Source organism: Cebidichthys violaceus, unplaced genomic scaffold (genome assembly GCF_023349555.1).
Source record: "Cebidichthys violaceus isolate CVI_PGR_0920_01 unplaced genomic scaffold, fCebVio1.0.p SCAF_3, whole genome shotgun sequence".
Lineage (NCBI taxonomy): Eukaryota > Metazoa > Chordata > Actinopteri > Perciformes > Stichaeidae > Cebidichthys > Cebidichthys violaceus.
Window position 1 is genome coordinate 23,006,718 of NW_027176483.1, and position 17,531 is coordinate 23,024,248.

General features: G+C 41.4%; 1 protein-coding gene across 1 annotated transcript in view; it reads right to left on the reverse strand.

Annotated features, from left to right (window-relative positions):
• cyb5r2 (cytochrome b5 reductase 2) overlaps nt 1-5,992 on the reverse strand; it is a 6,138-nt gene extending 146 nt beyond the window's left edge. The window contains exons 1-9 of the mRNA XM_068723594.1: nt 5,887-5,992; nt 5,526-5,666; nt 5,078-5,150; nt 4,313-4,419; nt 3,108-3,237; nt 2,741-2,824; nt 2,247-2,332; nt 2,029-2,128; nt 1-319 (exon numbers count right to left, since the gene is read on the reverse strand). The exon at nt 1-319 is cut by the window's left edge and continues 146 nt beyond it. Coding sequence (XP_068579695.1) covers nt 147-319; nt 2,029-2,128; nt 2,247-2,332; nt 2,741-2,824; nt 3,108-3,237; nt 4,313-4,419; nt 5,078-5,150; nt 5,526-5,666; nt 5,887-5,919 — 927 coding nt within the window. The 5' untranslated portion in view covers nt 5,920-5,992 and the 3' untranslated portion in view covers nt 1-146. The remainder of the gene's footprint in view (nt 320-2,028; nt 2,129-2,246; nt 2,333-2,740; nt 2,825-3,107; nt 3,238-4,312; nt 4,420-5,077; nt 5,151-5,525; nt 5,667-5,886) is intronic.
• Nucleotides 5,993-17,531: the final 11,539 nt, after the last annotated feature.

Below are 17,531 nucleotides of genomic sequence, written 5' to 3' on the forward strand. Positions count from 1 at the left end.
AGTATTTGTACACACGTTATGGCACAAGTTTAACTCGTTCTGGTGCCACTGCATCACAATCACACGTGCTTAGATGAACAATGCACCTTTAACAGTGTTCATACAGTGATCTTTGGTTTAAACAGACTTTGTAGTCAATCAGGACGTTAGTATGCAAAAATGTTTTCTGTTCTGTGTCCCAGCTTGTCCAGATTTGGGAGACATGCCTTCTGGATCATTGGTGGAGGACCACACAGGACAATGAGGACATCAGTGGACGGAGCGGGGAGGTGGTCCTTGATGATGTCATCGGTCACAAACCCTGAACTGTAGCTCCATTCTTGAGGACGAGACAAGAGAGAGAGAAAGATCAACCTTCACCATCAGATAAACTGATTTCAACAACTCACAGCTCAACACCTTGTCATTATCGTCAGAATGAGAACACATACTGCCATCCTGCTTCTGTGCTCCCATGAAGTGGCTTATAATATGACTCATTCACCGGAGAAGCCTGGCTCTCACTTCATCTCTAAATACTAAATATGAAACACTGATGCTAAATCTTTCTTTCCACAGGCGCAGGGTGAGCAGAGCGAAACAGAGGATCTCTTCTTCTCAGATACATGAGATGGGACATCTTTTTAATGAATAATGATCAAGGACCGATGTGTTTCTACTCTGTGTGGAGCCAATGAAAGACGAGACAGAAGACGAGCAGCCTTACAACAGACATTATATAACAACATTATGCTCATTCATTTCTGCTTGCTTTAAGGATTATGCAAAGGTAGACACGAGCGTTTCGCTAAGCTACTGTAACACCTTGTTGGAACTATCTCCTTCCTCCGCCTGCAGAGATTTTCCTTCAGCCGAGAAGTCTTTGTTCGGTTTCCCACTCTGAATATTCAGCAGTGAAACCAAAGAGCCGGGCTTTGAGACTGATTTATTCACATTCATGTAGCCTGGCGCTACACTAATACTCACATGGACTGTATATCCTTTACAATAACACGTTGAGATTAGAGAAATGTTTCCACCAGAGCCCACAATATGGGAAGTAAGCATAAGTGTTTAACTGTTGAAAGTGTTTCTCCCCATAAATATGATATTTCTATTTAGAGTCATGTTTCTGGGTGACAATTCTCTGTGGGTTCATCACTACAAGCGACCCCTGTTCAGCTGTAAATCTATAAATATTGATTTCTTGCATTGTTCTAAAACATGGCAGCATCTGTTTCATGTGCTAGTGTGTTTTTTATCTCCGCCTGGAGGTTCATGGGATCAGTCGCTGCCGTGAGTGAGAGTGCACCTCTGTGTCTGTCCACGACGAATCTCTAACTGCTGCTGCAGCACACTGCAGCATCTTTTGGGTGTCCAGCTAGGCCTGCATGCTCCAGGACCTCTTGTGGTTGCAGAGACTCACACTTTCTCAGAACACCTTTTATTACCTGTTTTATACTGCCTGCTGACTCCTCACTCACTAACCAGCCCCCAGCCTGTAGGGCCGCTAGCGATACCACAGCTGAGAGCATCTCCAACCCCGAGCTGCTACTCTGCTTCCACAGTGAGGGGATAACGGCTGTGTGCGTGCTAACACAACTACCAGTACACCTACTGCTGAGTACCAGCTCGCTGTTACCGTTTTGTACGGTGTGTTTGGCTATCCGCTAACAGCTAACGGAACTACTAGCCACAAAATGTAAACAACTTACTGTTCTGAATTCATTGCGCTCTTGACACTCTACTTCCAAGCATACTTTTGATGAGGTTGGCTGTCAAAGGATCTATATATCACTGTTGTGTGAGGTGAGAACAATTTTCATATTTTTCAATCATAAAAGTAAATTAAAACAACCTGCACTATTTATGTAATACAACTTTGATAAGTATGCGTGTTCAATTACAATCTTTTTGCACAGAATAGAGGAGATAATGTGTGTTTTGATGAAAAAACCCAGAACAATCAATCAAAAACCGGGTGCTCCTTTAGAACATAGGGTAGCTTGTATTGAATAGAGTTCCATAGTTGAAGAGATGCTGCCTTACCCTGTGGAGGTTGGTCCAGAGTGAACCAGAGCTTAACTTTATCAGGGTGGTTCTTCTTCACCTCCTCTAGCTCCTCCCTCAGTAGGATATCTTTCTCAGTCTGACAGGGAGTAAGTGAAAGAGATTTGATTTCTATTCATAAAATAGAAATAGTAATTCCTTTTAACAATGACGCACACAAGGAAAGATGTCCGTAAACAACACCACACATAGCTGACCTGGTTGGCAAATACGAGGGAGCACTTGGTGTCGTCAGTGGGGTCTGCTGTGATACTGTGGATTAACTGCAGCATAGGAGTGATGCCTGATGGGAAAAAGACATTGAAATTAGTCTGTCTAACTGAGGGTATTATGGGGGGGGGTTACACACTGTTACCTTTTCTAATTGTACAATAAAATGATAACGTCAACATCAAAGACAATATCATTACATGGTCCTGAAGGTTAAACAGCATTACAGCTTTGGGTGTAATATATGTGTTCACATGAGAATGCCTCAATGTTGAACACACATACAATCCACCTGTACAGCTGCTGCTGTATGATGCAACATATTACTATCAGTGAACCACTTCCTTCTCCCTCACAAGGCATTTCATTCTGCAGAGACTTCAGCCGGCTGAGCCTCTGTGATGTTCTTCTGGATTACCTACAGTATATGCAGTAATGTACATTAGAATGATGGAGAGTTTACAGAAATGTATACATGGACCTGTTCCACCAGCGACCATTCCAACATGCTTGAACTTCCGAACTTTGGGCTCTGACTTCTTGTCTGGTCGGATGGAGAAGTGACCTGAGAGAAAAGTCTCAGCTTTAGAATGTGTTTGGCAGCCAGAGCTGCTTGGACACTCTCATATTGTACCACAGTGACATCTGCTGCTGGGAGTCAATGTTTTTTTTTCACTACTCTCGCTTTCCCCTCCACACACGCACACACGCACACACACACACACACGCACGCACGCACGCACGCACGCACGCACGCACGCACACTCGCACGCACGCACACGCACGCACGCACGCACACGCACGCACGCACACACACACACACACACACACACACACACACGCCGTACCGTGTCCCTTATACACAAGCAGACCATTGGGTCCTCTGAAGTCAATGACGTCTCCGATGGCCATGTTGTCCAGGTACTGAGACAGCTTCCCTCCCTCTGGGAAGGAGGGGTGGCAGCTCTTGTAGTACACCTGGAGTTACACAAAGGACACCAGTGTTTCACTCGTCATTGCCTCTCACCTCTTAGCATTGTTAGCTTAGCTTGTTCTGCTCACATGAGTGTGGATGACTTTAGTTAATATAAAATGATATAAAACCATCCACTTAAACCTGTATACGTTGATTATCTTGTAAACATTGGCTTATTTTCACTTCATATGGCTAACATAGCAAACAATATACATGATATATAGCATATTAACACATTGTGCAGATGTAGTAGGTTGGAAATGCTACATGTTTAGTTTTTATTGAACAGACCCCCCCCCCCTTCTGTTAATTGAACCACTCTAACGCTCTTCAGACTTTATATCGAGGTAATACACGATCACGTCAGCAGATGGCGCTTTGGTGCTGCTGTGGATCCATTAGAGAGAACGTAGCTGCAGGCTCCGCTCATGCGCAGCTCAGAATAAAACTAGCTCTGGCCTGAGCATGATGCTAACATTGGTCCTCTATGTATTAATCCACAGGTATACAACACGTGTTTTTCTGTCCTTAACTTGTGTTATGATCGAATGTAAATGCAGTTAAATGTGCTGTAATGTTGTAACATGATTGGAGATGTGTGATAAATGTAGTTAGCTATATTTTGTCGCTAATTGTTCCGACGAACGCTGTAATGCTACCTAGCTAGTTCTGTCCGTGAACTTCAGCGTTACACTGCAGTTAGTAGGACTGGATGTGGAATATATTTTAATCCATTTGAATTTGTTCACACCATGTTTACGTAAATTGTGAAATGTTATGAACTTCGCAGCTCAGAATGAAACTAGCAGTGGCCTGAGCGTGACGCTAGCGTTGGTCCTCTGTATTAATCTCTCTTTAATCTCTGGCCGGTATTGATCCTCTTGTAGCATCTTTTAATCGCTTTAATTCATCAGGAAGATTTCAATGGAGCGGTAGACAGCTGCATGTCCACAGAGCATGAGTAACAAAAGCCATCGATTCAATAGAAAGCTAGTAGAGAGTGGTACTGCTACAAAAACAACAATAAAACCTCTGCAGTAGAGCCACATGTGGTTTAATATCAGTAATGTTACCTACTTTGACCACAAGGTCCACATGCCCCTGGTCCTCGTCACTGGATACCGGAGTGTAGGCTCTGACCACCAGACTGCCGCTGACCTTGGCTGACAGGTACACGTGCTGACCTGGCCAGGGGACAAAGGGGGGACGAGCAGGGAGGACAGGTGAGATGGGAAAACGTTAAAGTAGGATAGAAACGAGCTACATTTAACACCTAGTATCCTTTGATGTGTTGGAATCACTCAGACTTATTACAAACAGAGCAAGAGATGTTGTCATGCATTCTCATTTACTGCCATACTTCAAGATACTTAGAATCAAAGTGCAATACACTCAGTACTCTCAGTACACTCAGTACACTCAGTACTCTCAGTACACTCAGTACTCTCAGTACACTCAGTACACTCAGTACTCTCAGTACTCTCAGTACACTCAGTACTCTCAGTACACTCAGTACACTCAGTACTCTCAGTACACTCAGTACACTCTTATGAATACAAAATATGCAGTACATTTTGAAAAAAGTCGTTAGAAGGTTGCAAACATTACTGAACAATGTTTGAGTGGGTGAAAGTTATAAAGACCACTGAAATAAAAAGTCACCGTGCAGTACTCTCAGTACACTCAATACACACAGTACTCTCAGTACACTCAGTACACTCAATACTCTCAGTACACTCAGTACACTCAGTACTCTCAGTACTCTCAGTACGCATGCAGCCTGCTGAGTGTTGGCAGAACATATTTCTGTTTGTTTAGAAGAGAAGAGGGCTGTTTCACTACCTACTGGCAGTCCAAGGATATGAGTTGCAGATGGAAGACCAAACCGAAATTTCTTTGTGTCATGGCTGATTTCCTGCACAAAGACGCACACAGGTTAGAAATAGTGCAATAGCACCACAGCTTGTAAATGTCCTGAGAGACCGAGTGGTCTTTACACAGTACTTTTACCCAGTACCCAGTCATTTTATCCAAAGCGACTTACAATTCAGAAATCACTTCATAACGCTCTGCATGGCCAGAGGTAAGTAAGAAAATGTGTTTGTGTGAACCAAAACTGTAAACTAGATTTTCACACATGGCTTATTTATTGCTTTATGACGGTTTGTACAATGACCACAAACGGAATGAAGGACTTACGAAATGATTAACATTGACTGGTGTACAAGTTGAATACAAAGTTGCTGTATAATCAGGTTTGAGTGTGAACACTGATTCTTTGAGAGTCTACCTGTTTGTCTACCAAGGGAAGGGGATATTTGACCATAGGGTCCTGCAGAGTGACAGGCAGCTTCTTCTTCTTCTCTCCTCCCAGGAGGACGTACAGCGCGGTGACTGCCGCCACAGAAACAGCCGCCACCACCGGGAGTATCTGCAAGACGACCGCCCGAGACATGCACTCAACACAACTAAATGTCAAGGTTATGTACATGCGCAATAGTTTCCCATCAGTGCTCAGTTTTCATTTCGCCACATTAACATGCATTATCAATGAGTTCCATTACAGTAGTTAAACTACATTAAAGAATGAAAGATAATAACGTTTAGACCCCGAAAAGATAAAGATTTAAGAGGTGAAAGTTCATTCTCACCAAGCTCTGATCCATAGTTTCAACATGAAACATGTAGTATCCTTCTCCTCACACTGAGTCAAGCTCTCTCAAACACACACACACACACACACACACACACACACACACACACACACACACACACACACACACACACACACACACACACACACACACAGAGAGGCCTCTGAAGGGGGCGTGGCTTCCTGCTGGGTGAGAGGTGACAGAGTGTCCAAAGCACCAATAGGAAGACAGATCTCACCATCGGTGGTGGTTAGGAGCAGAGCCTTGAAATCACACCACTGTGAGAGGAGGAGGGACACACAAACATTATATAAGATTACAAAGGTTTCTTTACAAATCAGAAGTGACAAGTACGTTCATTTTTAAAGCTAATAATTCTGGTCTTATGAATACAAATTATGCAGTACATTTTGAAAAAAGTCGTTAGAAGGTTACAAACATTACTGAACAATGTTTGAGTGGGTGAAAGTTATAAAGACCACTGAAATAAAAAGTCACCGTGCAGTGAACACAATGATATCAACTTTATTACAGATGCATAAATGGGGGAGTGTTTAAGGGATGGGAGGTTAAAGGTTAAAACAGGATAAAAGCTCCATGTTCACCCCCCCGGCGGGGGACACAGGTCCATCCACCGAAAGAACCCCTCGCTTTAAAAGGACTGGAAGTAAAATTCATAAAACGGACAGCAGGGGATAAAGGAATAAAAACAAAATAATACACAGTGTTTCCTTAATAAATATATAAATAAATAAAAACATAAATATAACCCAATATATAATAAGATAAATAATAAAATATAACAAGAGTATAAATACACAGACACCACATCTAAAAGGTAAGTGCTTTAAAAACTGGGGTGGGAAGAAAAGGTAAAAACATGCAAATGGATAAGTGCTTTAAAAAATGTGTAAAATTGTGTTCAATAAAATCATCCCATGTCCGCCGTTAAAAGAGGGGGGGTTTAAGAAAGGAGTCCTAAAAAAACGTCCAAAAGGGGGCCTCGTCTGCCAGCAGGGAGGAGGAGAGGAGGGCAGCATGGGGGAGGTGTGGCCCCACCATGGGAGGAATTAAATAGATGAATAAATTAAGGATAAATATAAATAACAAATATATAATAAATAAATAGACAAACCAGTTAGAAAAGTTTAACAAGGTGGATAAAAACCATGCATAATATATTAAAAAACACACGTGAAAGAGAATATAAATAACACATAAGAAGGGATCCCATGGTGGAGCTGTGGAGGGGGGGTGGGTTAAAAGTATGGCAGACGAGGCTCCCATGAGTAAAAGGGGGGATGGAAACAAACCTGAAGGGGTGATCCATGGAAGGAGAAGGTAAAAAAAAGGGGGGGGGGGGGGGGAGCTTAAAAGAGCCACAGACTGGGTTAGTATTTTTCATTTAGCCCGTGAGGGTCTATGGTTCCCAGTCTGTGGATCCACTTCCTCTCCGCCGCTTGCCGCTGTGCCGTGCTCCACCGCTTGCTGCTCTCCAGGCCCACACTCTGGAGACCGTGTGAGCCATGGAGTTTAAAATGAACATATAGGACGCTCGTGCCATTCCCCCTGTTGATCATATAAAAGTGCTGCTTGATTCGCAGGTGCAGTTCATTCTTTGTCTCCCCCACGTACAACCTGTGGCAGGCCCCGCACCTCACAGCGTAAACTACATTGGAGGCTGTGGGTGGCAGGGCCTGCCCCAAGTTAAAACCGAGTCTACTCTGGGGGTTAAAAACGTGGGGGAGACGCATAAAACCGATCTCCGAACCTCGAAGCGCTTCCCTCCTGGTCTCTCTCTTGTTGAGGTCCGTATGGACCAGGATATCTTTAAGGTTTTTACTTCTACGAAAGGCGGAGATCACACGACTGTCCCCAGGGCGGCACAGTGCTCCCTCGTCCCCTGGAAATTATCTTTAATAGTTTTTAAAAATTATGAGTGCAGTTTGAAAATGTTAAAACTAAGGGGACGAGGGACTGGGCCGGTTCTTGTGGGGTGCCACTGCCGCCTCTGAAGGTGTCGGCAACCTCCGCCTTGATCGTCCTGAGGAAGCGCTTCGAGTAACCCCTGAGCCTCAACGCGCCAAAAAGGGTGCTGGTCGCCTCCTCGACGTGGCCCGGGAGGGTGCAGATCCTGTGGAACCGGATCAGCTGAGACTTGATGAGACCCCTGTACGTGTGTTTGGGGTGATAACTGGATTTATGAAGGAGTGCGTGGCGGTCGGTGTTTTTAAAATGGACTTTGGTGGCCAGGGTCTTGTTCTGGTCGCTGGATCCTTGAAAGAAGACCCTGGTGTCCAGGAACTCGACCGAGAGGTGTTGGAGGGTATGTTTGAGCTTAATCTTGGGGTGATGTGTATTTAAGATGTCCAAAAATGTGTGAAAGTGCTCTTCAGTGTGGTCCCAGAGGCCGAAGATGTCGTCCAGGTACCGGAAATATAAGAGGGGTTTGTAGTGGAGTTTATTGAATGCTGTTCTCTCCCAATGGGCCAGGTAGATGTTTGCGTACGCCGGGGAGTATTTGCACATCCGCACAGCTGGAGATAATGTTTATTATTGAAGGTGAAGTCGTTCCGAGTCAGGGTGATGCTGAGGAGTTGAATGATTTCCTTGTCTGGTCTGGATGGGTCGGGGTGTTTAATAAAGAGGTCTTGAATGGCAATGAGGCCGAGGGGGGTTTCTATGTTGGTGTACAGTGAATCTATGTCTATGGTGAAGAGAAAGGTATGACCGGGTACCTGGAGGTTTTTAATTTTATTGATAAAGTGGTAGGTGTCCTGAAGATAACTGGGGTGAAGTTGGGAAAGCGGGTTAATAAAATGGTCGATGTATTCGGGTTAGGGTTAGGTTTGGGTGGAAACGTGGCCTCCTGGTGGAGGTTAGGGTTAGGTTTGGGTGGAAACGTGGCCTCCTGGTGGAGGTCACGAGGGGCACGGGCACAAGGGGAACATGTATCTAGAGAGATTTTGGAGTAGTTCTTTGGGTTTTTTGTTAAAAAGTCCCCCTATGATAAACAACCCTCCAAAGGAAGGTTAAAAAACCAAGATTTAAAAATAAAAATATAATAAACCAATAAAATAATCTAAAAATTAAAAGGAGGGGCAAAGGTTTAAAAACAGCATCAGAGCAGACACAAGTCGGGCAGCGGGAGCGAAGGCTTAAAAGGAAACACTAGATCTCCAGGATTCGTCCCCCGATGAAAGTTCCCATAAAAGTTGTGAAAGTTAAAGGTACCGTCCAAAACAAAACACACAATGAATTAAAATCCATGTTTTGACAGAAGGGATGGAGAAGATGGAGATGATGCTTTTTGGGAGGGGGATTGAGATAAAACAGTGTAAGAGCACACTAATACAGGGCGCTCCCTCAGTATAAATAACTTAAAAGAAATATATACAATATAAATAGAAATATATATATATATACACACACACACAAATACATTAAAAGAAATATATACAATATAAATAGAAATATATATATATACACACACACACACACACACACACACACACACACAAGTTTAAAGTGCTATAAAAGGGAAGTGCCCACATCTAAAATATATTAAAAAAGTGCTTTAAGAAATAAGTGCAAAGTTAAAAACTAAGAGAACACCAGGTTATATTGTAAGTGCTATAAACTGTGTAAAAGTGTGCTCTGTTGCCATCCATCGTCAACCTTACTATGGAGGGAAGGTGAATAAAATGATTAAAACATTAAATGGTTAAAATGGATGGTCCTTCACTCACAATGTCTCCCGTCTGTGTGCGATAATTAAGAATTATTTAGTTAAATAAGTGGGAGCCTCCCCTACCGTGCGTGTCTAAATAATATAAACAGGGAAACATGCAATGTGTATGTGTGTGTGTGTGTATATATATATATATATATATATATATATATATATATATAATAAAAGCATGCAAGGTTCCAAGCCACACAGGATTCAGTAAGTTAGGAAATTATATACACAGTAAATTATAATATAATAAATAATTATTGAGGATGTTGGCGCAACTCGTATTTTAGTATTTTAGCGTTTTTCTGAGCAGTGACGATTGGGTAGCTGGAAAACAAGGGTGAGTGTTTGGGATTTGGAGCCAAACACTGAAGTCCTTTGACCTGTAGATAACGAGGCAGGGATGAGTGTCTAGCGTTGCATGTTGCAGACCTTCGAGGAGGTAGACGTTGAGCACTGCAGTCCTTGGACCTGTGAGATGAAAGTCTGTAAGTAAATGTTGTCTAAAAAAGGAGGACTGGAAAACCAGGATGGGTGTTTAGTGTTGCATGTTGCAGACCTTACCTTAGAGGGAGGTACGCTACGCGCTGAAGTCCTTTGACCTATGCTGGGAAACAGAGGTGAGCATCTGGCGCCTGCTCTATCTTGGGGTTAGGCGTTAAGCGCTGAAGTCGCTTGACCAAAGAGACAAAGAGTCCGTTAGGACGGCTGCGTCTATATAACGGCTTAGACAGTGAGTCTAGAGCAACGGCTTTTATTCAGATTGTGCCAGAAACGAGTCTTGAAGCTCACGGTGACGACTGTGTTTATATTGTTTAAAGAGATACGCGCGATAGACCCATTTAAGTGAAAAGGTTAGCATATGGGGGCTAGTAAGAGTAAATGCCAGGTTACACGCCGCCTGATGGGCCCAATGTCATGTTCATGAAAAACAAATATGGGGAGGTGAGTTGCTGGCATCCAAACAAATAAGTAAACAAAGATGGTTTTCCTGTGGGAGATTTATTCAGTCTCAATCTAATACAGAAATTATACACAGAGTTGAAAAAAAAAAAAAAGAGAATGATATGAAAAAAAATATATATAATACAAATAAAAGATAAAGGTGAAACATTTGGAAATGATAAAAAGTCATATAATGAGCCTGAGCTGCCCGATGCCAAGGTCTTACCTCCAATAATAAAATACATGTGGGACAAAGATAATCGGATAAAATTGGGGTTCCCTGGAAAAGGCAACTTTAGCCTACGACAAAAATGTGATCAACTCAAACCGTGTCTGGAGCAAAGAGGAAAAGGAGAAGCAGAAACAGATGAAGTGATGTCCAAGAGGTAAAGAAAGAAACAGATGAATTTGAATAAGACACATACAACTGATAGAAAAGTAAAATATACTGCTGAACTTTGTTTTGTTTTTGTTTTGTATTTGTTTTACATGGTCGAGTGGATCCTGATCTGGTCTCCAACGCCGCTGCTGTTTGCTCCCCAGACACAAACAACATTACAGCCAAACCCACCACTCAACACTCCAAGGATGAAGAAGAAGGAGACTCATCAAAACCTACAGGCACCATGTCAACGCTCACAGCTACAAGCCCGTCAATGAACACTGGGGACAATATGAACCTGATCATCTGAACGCGAGACAAAGAGGACATTACTACAGAGACAGAAGACGTGAAGAAGAAGAAGAAGCCATGACTCATGTGGAGAGTTCAAAGAGCAACTTCACAGAATTCAAGAGAACTATGACCTCCTTTGTGCGTTATCATAAAAGATGTGCGGCATTCACACCAGCCGTAATCAACCTGGAATATGTGATATACCACAGAACTTTGTAAGAAGGCTTTCCTGCCATCTATGAATCTGAAAAATATCACACTAAAGAGAGTTGTGTGATATGGAAGACTGCAACCATATTACAAGATGCTGAACACGCTGAGAAGCAGATCAACGACAGAGAACAAGCAAAGACTTTCATCAGCTCAAACTGGAGGAGGCCCAGCTGACGATGGAATCAGATCATGACAAGAGAGGAGCAAAACTGACTTTGGAAAACAGACACCGGCTGAAAACGTTGTGTGCCATAAAAGTGGACACTTGGACATTGTCTAAGGGACGGCCCACAATCTCCATGGAGACAGGACTGGTGGGAGGGCTCAACATCAGCAGTCAAGAGGGGAGGAGCAGGCGGAGGGGCGGACCTCAGTGATGGACCATTCGACACACACACACACACACACACACACACACACACACACACACACACACACACACATTACAACAGAGGGTGAGTTAACTTTAGATTCTGACTATGACAAACTTGTACATCAATACACACATTAGAAACCAGACAAACACCACTCACACCCACATACCAGATGTACAAAAATTAAGTTTTTAGAAAGTTACCACAAGACACGTTAACTATTAAAGGTAAATATGTTACATTGTTGATTGGCTCAGGAGGAATACCAATTAGTGAAATGTACACAAAGCCCTTATCCTGTATGTTAGATAACATCACAGACAAACATTCATTCCTACCGTCTGATCACTGCCCTATACATTTGGTAGGTAGAGAAATTATGTATGATGGACATTTATTGGACAGAAAATGCTGCTGCTGTCTCTGTTTCTCTGTCTCCCACACAATCTGAGTTGTTTAAGAGGGAGTTCACACATGTGTCCTATGCATGAGGCCCATTATTGGAGATGGAAGGACATGTCTGACTGGCTGCACAGTAAGACTCAACTCACTTCAGTAATATGTATACAGAATAGAATATGATGTACATCAATGTTAACAGTAAAAGAGTAACTCAACTTCTGTTTGATAAAAACACACACACACACACACACACACACACACACACACACACACACACACACACACACACACCATGGTTTGAAATGTTCCGTCTGTAAACATGGCTGAGCTGTCTGAGGTGCCTTCCTCTCTATGGTCTGCACACAAATATGACGTAGGACTGGTGAGGGGTGTGACACCTTTGGTTCTCACCCAAAATCTGATTTGTGAAGATTCTCTGGTGTTGCGCACACCAATCGTTCCGGTAAAGAAAATTGAGACCTGGGGGAACCGACTGAGTGACGATTTGTCTAAGATTCACAATCAGTTAATGCTTCGGTGCACCGCGAGCACCGCAAAGCTCCAATCCACACCATGATGTCACTCATCCCTCCCGACACAGTTTCTCCGTCTTCGACTTGGCCAATGTTTTTTGTTTTTTTAAATATTTTTATTTCTGTACCTGTGCACAAACTCAATTTTGGGTAGCTTCTAATTTAAAGGGACCCGGTGTCCTCAGGGATACCCAGAATGCCCTGGTGTTAAACAGTGTCTTGAGAGACAATCTGGCTAATTTATAGTGACCAAATGGTTCTGCCTTGTTACAACATGTTGATGACATCATGATTTGCAGCCCCACAGAAGAAGCATGCAGATTAGAGTAATTTACAATTACAGTTATCCTACTTAAATTTTGGCTGCAAATGTTCACAAGGCTATCCGTCCAATTGAAAGTTGCTCTGGATAAAGTTTCATATCTGGGACATGTGATCACAGCAGAGGACAAAACCCTCTCTCCCAAGAGAATACAGGCAATTCAAAATGTGCCTAAAACACAACTAAGAAACAGATGATGAGCTTTATATGAACGACGTCATATTAGATCAGTGGATCCTAAACTTCTCACAAAGAGAGGCATTCCTCTCTTCCATGATTCATGGTGAACATCTTTCTGCTCAGAACAAAGTGACCTGGACTGACTGCTCGACTGCTGCTTTAATGACATAAAGAGCTTTACTGTCAGCTCTGACACTTGGACTACTTAAACTACACACCGTTCACTCAGTACGTTGACCAAAGAGACGGTTACATGACATCAGTGTAGACTCAGGAACATGGGGAGCTCATGGTTAATTCTGCCGTTTCACACATTAGATTAGATTAATGCATTAGATGTGCCTAACATTACTGTGGAACGATGTATTATCCATTATTGTATTAATATGTTTAGCTCTATTAATCTTGAATACAGAACTCATGTAACTCTGTAACTCATGTTGCTTTATAAATAAGAGGGAAAAAGTAACTAGAGTAAAAATTCATAGTCACCATGAATAAACAGAGATACTCCACCTCCAGATCCATCCTCTCCTACACGGTGAACTGAACTGTATTTGTTATTTTAAAGATGTATCTAGAGTCCTCAGTAAACCATGTTTCTGACAGGCCAATAAATGCAAATTCATGCTTAAGTAAAGACAAATAATGAATTAATTTGTCATAGATGCTAGGAAGACTTCTTATATTCAGATGACAAGTAAAGAATGTATTCCCTAAAACTGTCTGTGTTATGAAATGTGATGCTCACACTAACGCTTCTGATCCCATTTCAACAGGAAATGCTGCAGCTGATGCTACGACTAAGCAAGCAGGTTTTTTATTATCAGGTTACTCTCTTTAGCTCACAACACTCATGCTAGGTGAGCCTACAGAAATATCCCTCACTTATGATATTCAATTATTGCAGACAATTGCCACATGCTCTCTTCCAGTAGTACGCTAAATTAGCTCACAGCAGAGATAACTTGGTACAGGGGAGATATGTAGTTTTAAGTATATGTGTTATCCACATTTTGTACAGAATTTAATATTCAGCAACGTTGTTTAAAACCACAACCTTTGACTAAAAGACTGCCAAAATCCCAGTCTTCTATCAGTGATAAGAGATTGAATAAGATTGAATCTTATGCTTTTACTTTGTAACTGTCGCATGCAGGTTATGATCCCTTTCATCAAAATCTTGATGTATCATCAAAGCAAATAAAAACACCATTTAAATACAATGAGTACAAACGTTTTAGAACATTTTACTCCTCTTATACTAAATCTTTGCACTACAGTTTATTTTAGCTTAGGTAATGATACCATTCTATTTCATTGTATACACTACTGTGCATGTTTTTTGTATATATTCTATAGTTTTACTTTTTTATTGTATATATTGTGCATTTTTATACTTTAAACTTTTATTTGTTTACTCTGTTACTTTAATTGCTTTAGTATATTTTCTGCTGCTGTAACAAACACATTTCCCCTTGCAGGATGAATAAAGTATCTATCTATCTATCTATCTATCTATCTATCTATCTATCTATCTATCTATCTATCTATCTATCTATCCATCCATCCATCTATCTAAACTCTCAAGATAACATGATGAGCTGAGCCTCTACATTAAATAATATAAATATCACTGTATTCAAATTAGTTGTTAACTGGCATTAAGGAATGTAAAAGAACTGCAGCGATAAATATTTGTGTTTTATTAAGTTATTATTAGGAATTACAATACAATACGTTATGATGTATCACAGCAGGGATTTATCAGAATAAACTAAGTAGCATCATTCATTTGTGGATTTCAGGATTTTAAGACTTGACTTAAAGTAACAGTCAGTGGAAACAAAGCAAAGAAATATGCTGTTATTGTATTAATTCAGCATGAAACACAAAAGAGTGCACAGTTTTTTGTATTTTAAAGAAAATGTATTGTTTGCTAACAACTCATCGAGCACCTAAGTAACGTTGATGGAAGGCAGATCTCCAGCACCATGGCACACATTCCACGGTCCGGGGGGGTGTGGCCTAAGAGGTTCAATGTGTTTTCTGTATTTTTGTGCAATAATAATTGTGTTTCCTAATAATTGATGCATGAGAAACCGTGGCAACCAAATAACATAGAACCAAAAACCAGCAACCATCAGATTAAAGAAACGATTTGTAATTTAACTAAACGGCAAATAACATGTGATATGAATACACTAAACTGATTTAAATTGGCCCGAGACATGCTGTTAGAAAAGAAGGGAAAAAAAGGCCAATCCTGCAACATGTGACTTGTTGTCAATACCCGACTGTTTTCCTCCCTTAGAGGAGTAGTAGTACTAAACCTTATAATAGTGACATTTCTGTGTAATACTTATGTTTATTATTACAGCTTGTTATCTGAGAAATATGATCTCATAAAACAGCTCATGCTTTTATTTAGTTTACCTGATAAAGGAATCTATTAAACTGACACTTGATTCTGAATGTGCATTATGGTAATATGATAGAATTTGTTACAAATCGTTTAAGTTGTTTGATTATTGTTTGTTATGAAACTCACTGATATGTTGTCTTGTGATACAGTTCAACAGAGAGGGTCTGTGCTTCACCTCATCTCAGCTCAGGTTAAGCTAATGCCTGAACCTTATTGATTAATGATGTGCATATGAGTATTATGTGTTGATGTTTTGATATGGCCCTGATTGACGACAGGCTACAACGAAATCTGTGTTTTCAACATCTTAATTATTCTGTCTACATGTCAGTCAACTTCTCTAGTCTCGCCTGTCAATGTTAACCAAACTAACTAGTGAACTGTCCAGATGATGGTACGTGTCAATCCGTCTGTTAGACTGTCCTTCAGTGTGAGCCATCAACAAATCAGTGTCCCATCCACTCCTCCTGTATTCCCATGAGCACTCTGTTCTAACGACTGTACAATTAGACACTTTTCACAACTATGATACAGATTGTTTCCTCCACAGGCTTGGTGTTTTCACTACTAATGATGCCCTTAACTAAAATCGTTATGAAATATTATTGACTTATGTTCTCACTTATAGCATTGAATATATACTATTGTAGTGATCTAATGTAATGATCAAGGGGAGGATTGTAATGGTATTTTTTACGTAGTATATATTTCTCCTCAGTATATTGTATTCATGCATAAGTCATTTTGCTCTGGACTTTGTTGAACTTCACCGTGTCTCTGTTGAGCAGAAGAAGGATCCTCCCTCTCTGTTCATGAAGATAACTAACTGTGCTGTATGAGAATGTTCCTGCCGAGGCCTTTGGGCTGCTTGTTTTGCTTGCTGGCCGTTTGTTTTCACTTGTTGTTCCATCAGTCTGAGACCAAAAGTCTGAGACTGAGACGTCTGTAACGTTGGCCATCGGCCCCCACCTTTGCTCATTCTGTATAAAGAAAGCTTGTTCACTTTCTTCTTGGTCCTTCCTCACTGAGACTGAACTCATTCTGTTGTGATGATTGAACCTTCTCTGAGCAGAGAATAAATACTTAAAAGACAACCTGGTTTTTGGTATTATGTATTTCAGCATGAAAAAACTCACGCAAAGCGGGTATAGGAATATTTTCCACCACATGTGTCGCTCAGCGGCCATTTTGTGGTGTGGCTGCTGATCTTCAAAGGGGATGTAGCACTCCTCCGATACCTGGCCCCTTGTGAAGCCACACAATGCAGATGAGGCCATCCAAACTCATCTAAACCCAAATAATAAATGTTATCACTTCAAAGGTATTTTCATGTCTGACTTGCTGTAGTGTCATCCAGATCTCACCACTTAACCCTCTTCCCATGAAGACAATTCCAAGGCAGGAAACCTGGCCTTGGTGGATGCATCGGCGAACAGAGGAGGACGAGGACATCTGCGAAGGGGAGGACGAGATAATGTGCATATATACTCTGTAGTCTTTGTTGTTAGACCTCTGAACCATCTGTGGGGAAAGAGCTCTATCCACCTAGCTGAATTAGTCTAAGTGTCTGTTCAATAAATATTTTTTTGAGTTTTCTCTTCATGGTTATTTGTCACAGGGAGGTTAAAACAATTATTTTCCACCACAACAAGTATTACAATCAGGGAATAACAGGTGATTTAATGACAAAAAAAATAAACGCACAGGACGCAGTCCAAAAACTGGGGGGCATCAAAGGTAATTCCAAACGCAAACACTGGAAAACTAAAACAGGCTGGACAAAGACAGATGACAGACTGACAATGAAACAAGGGAAGCTCACAGACTAAAGAC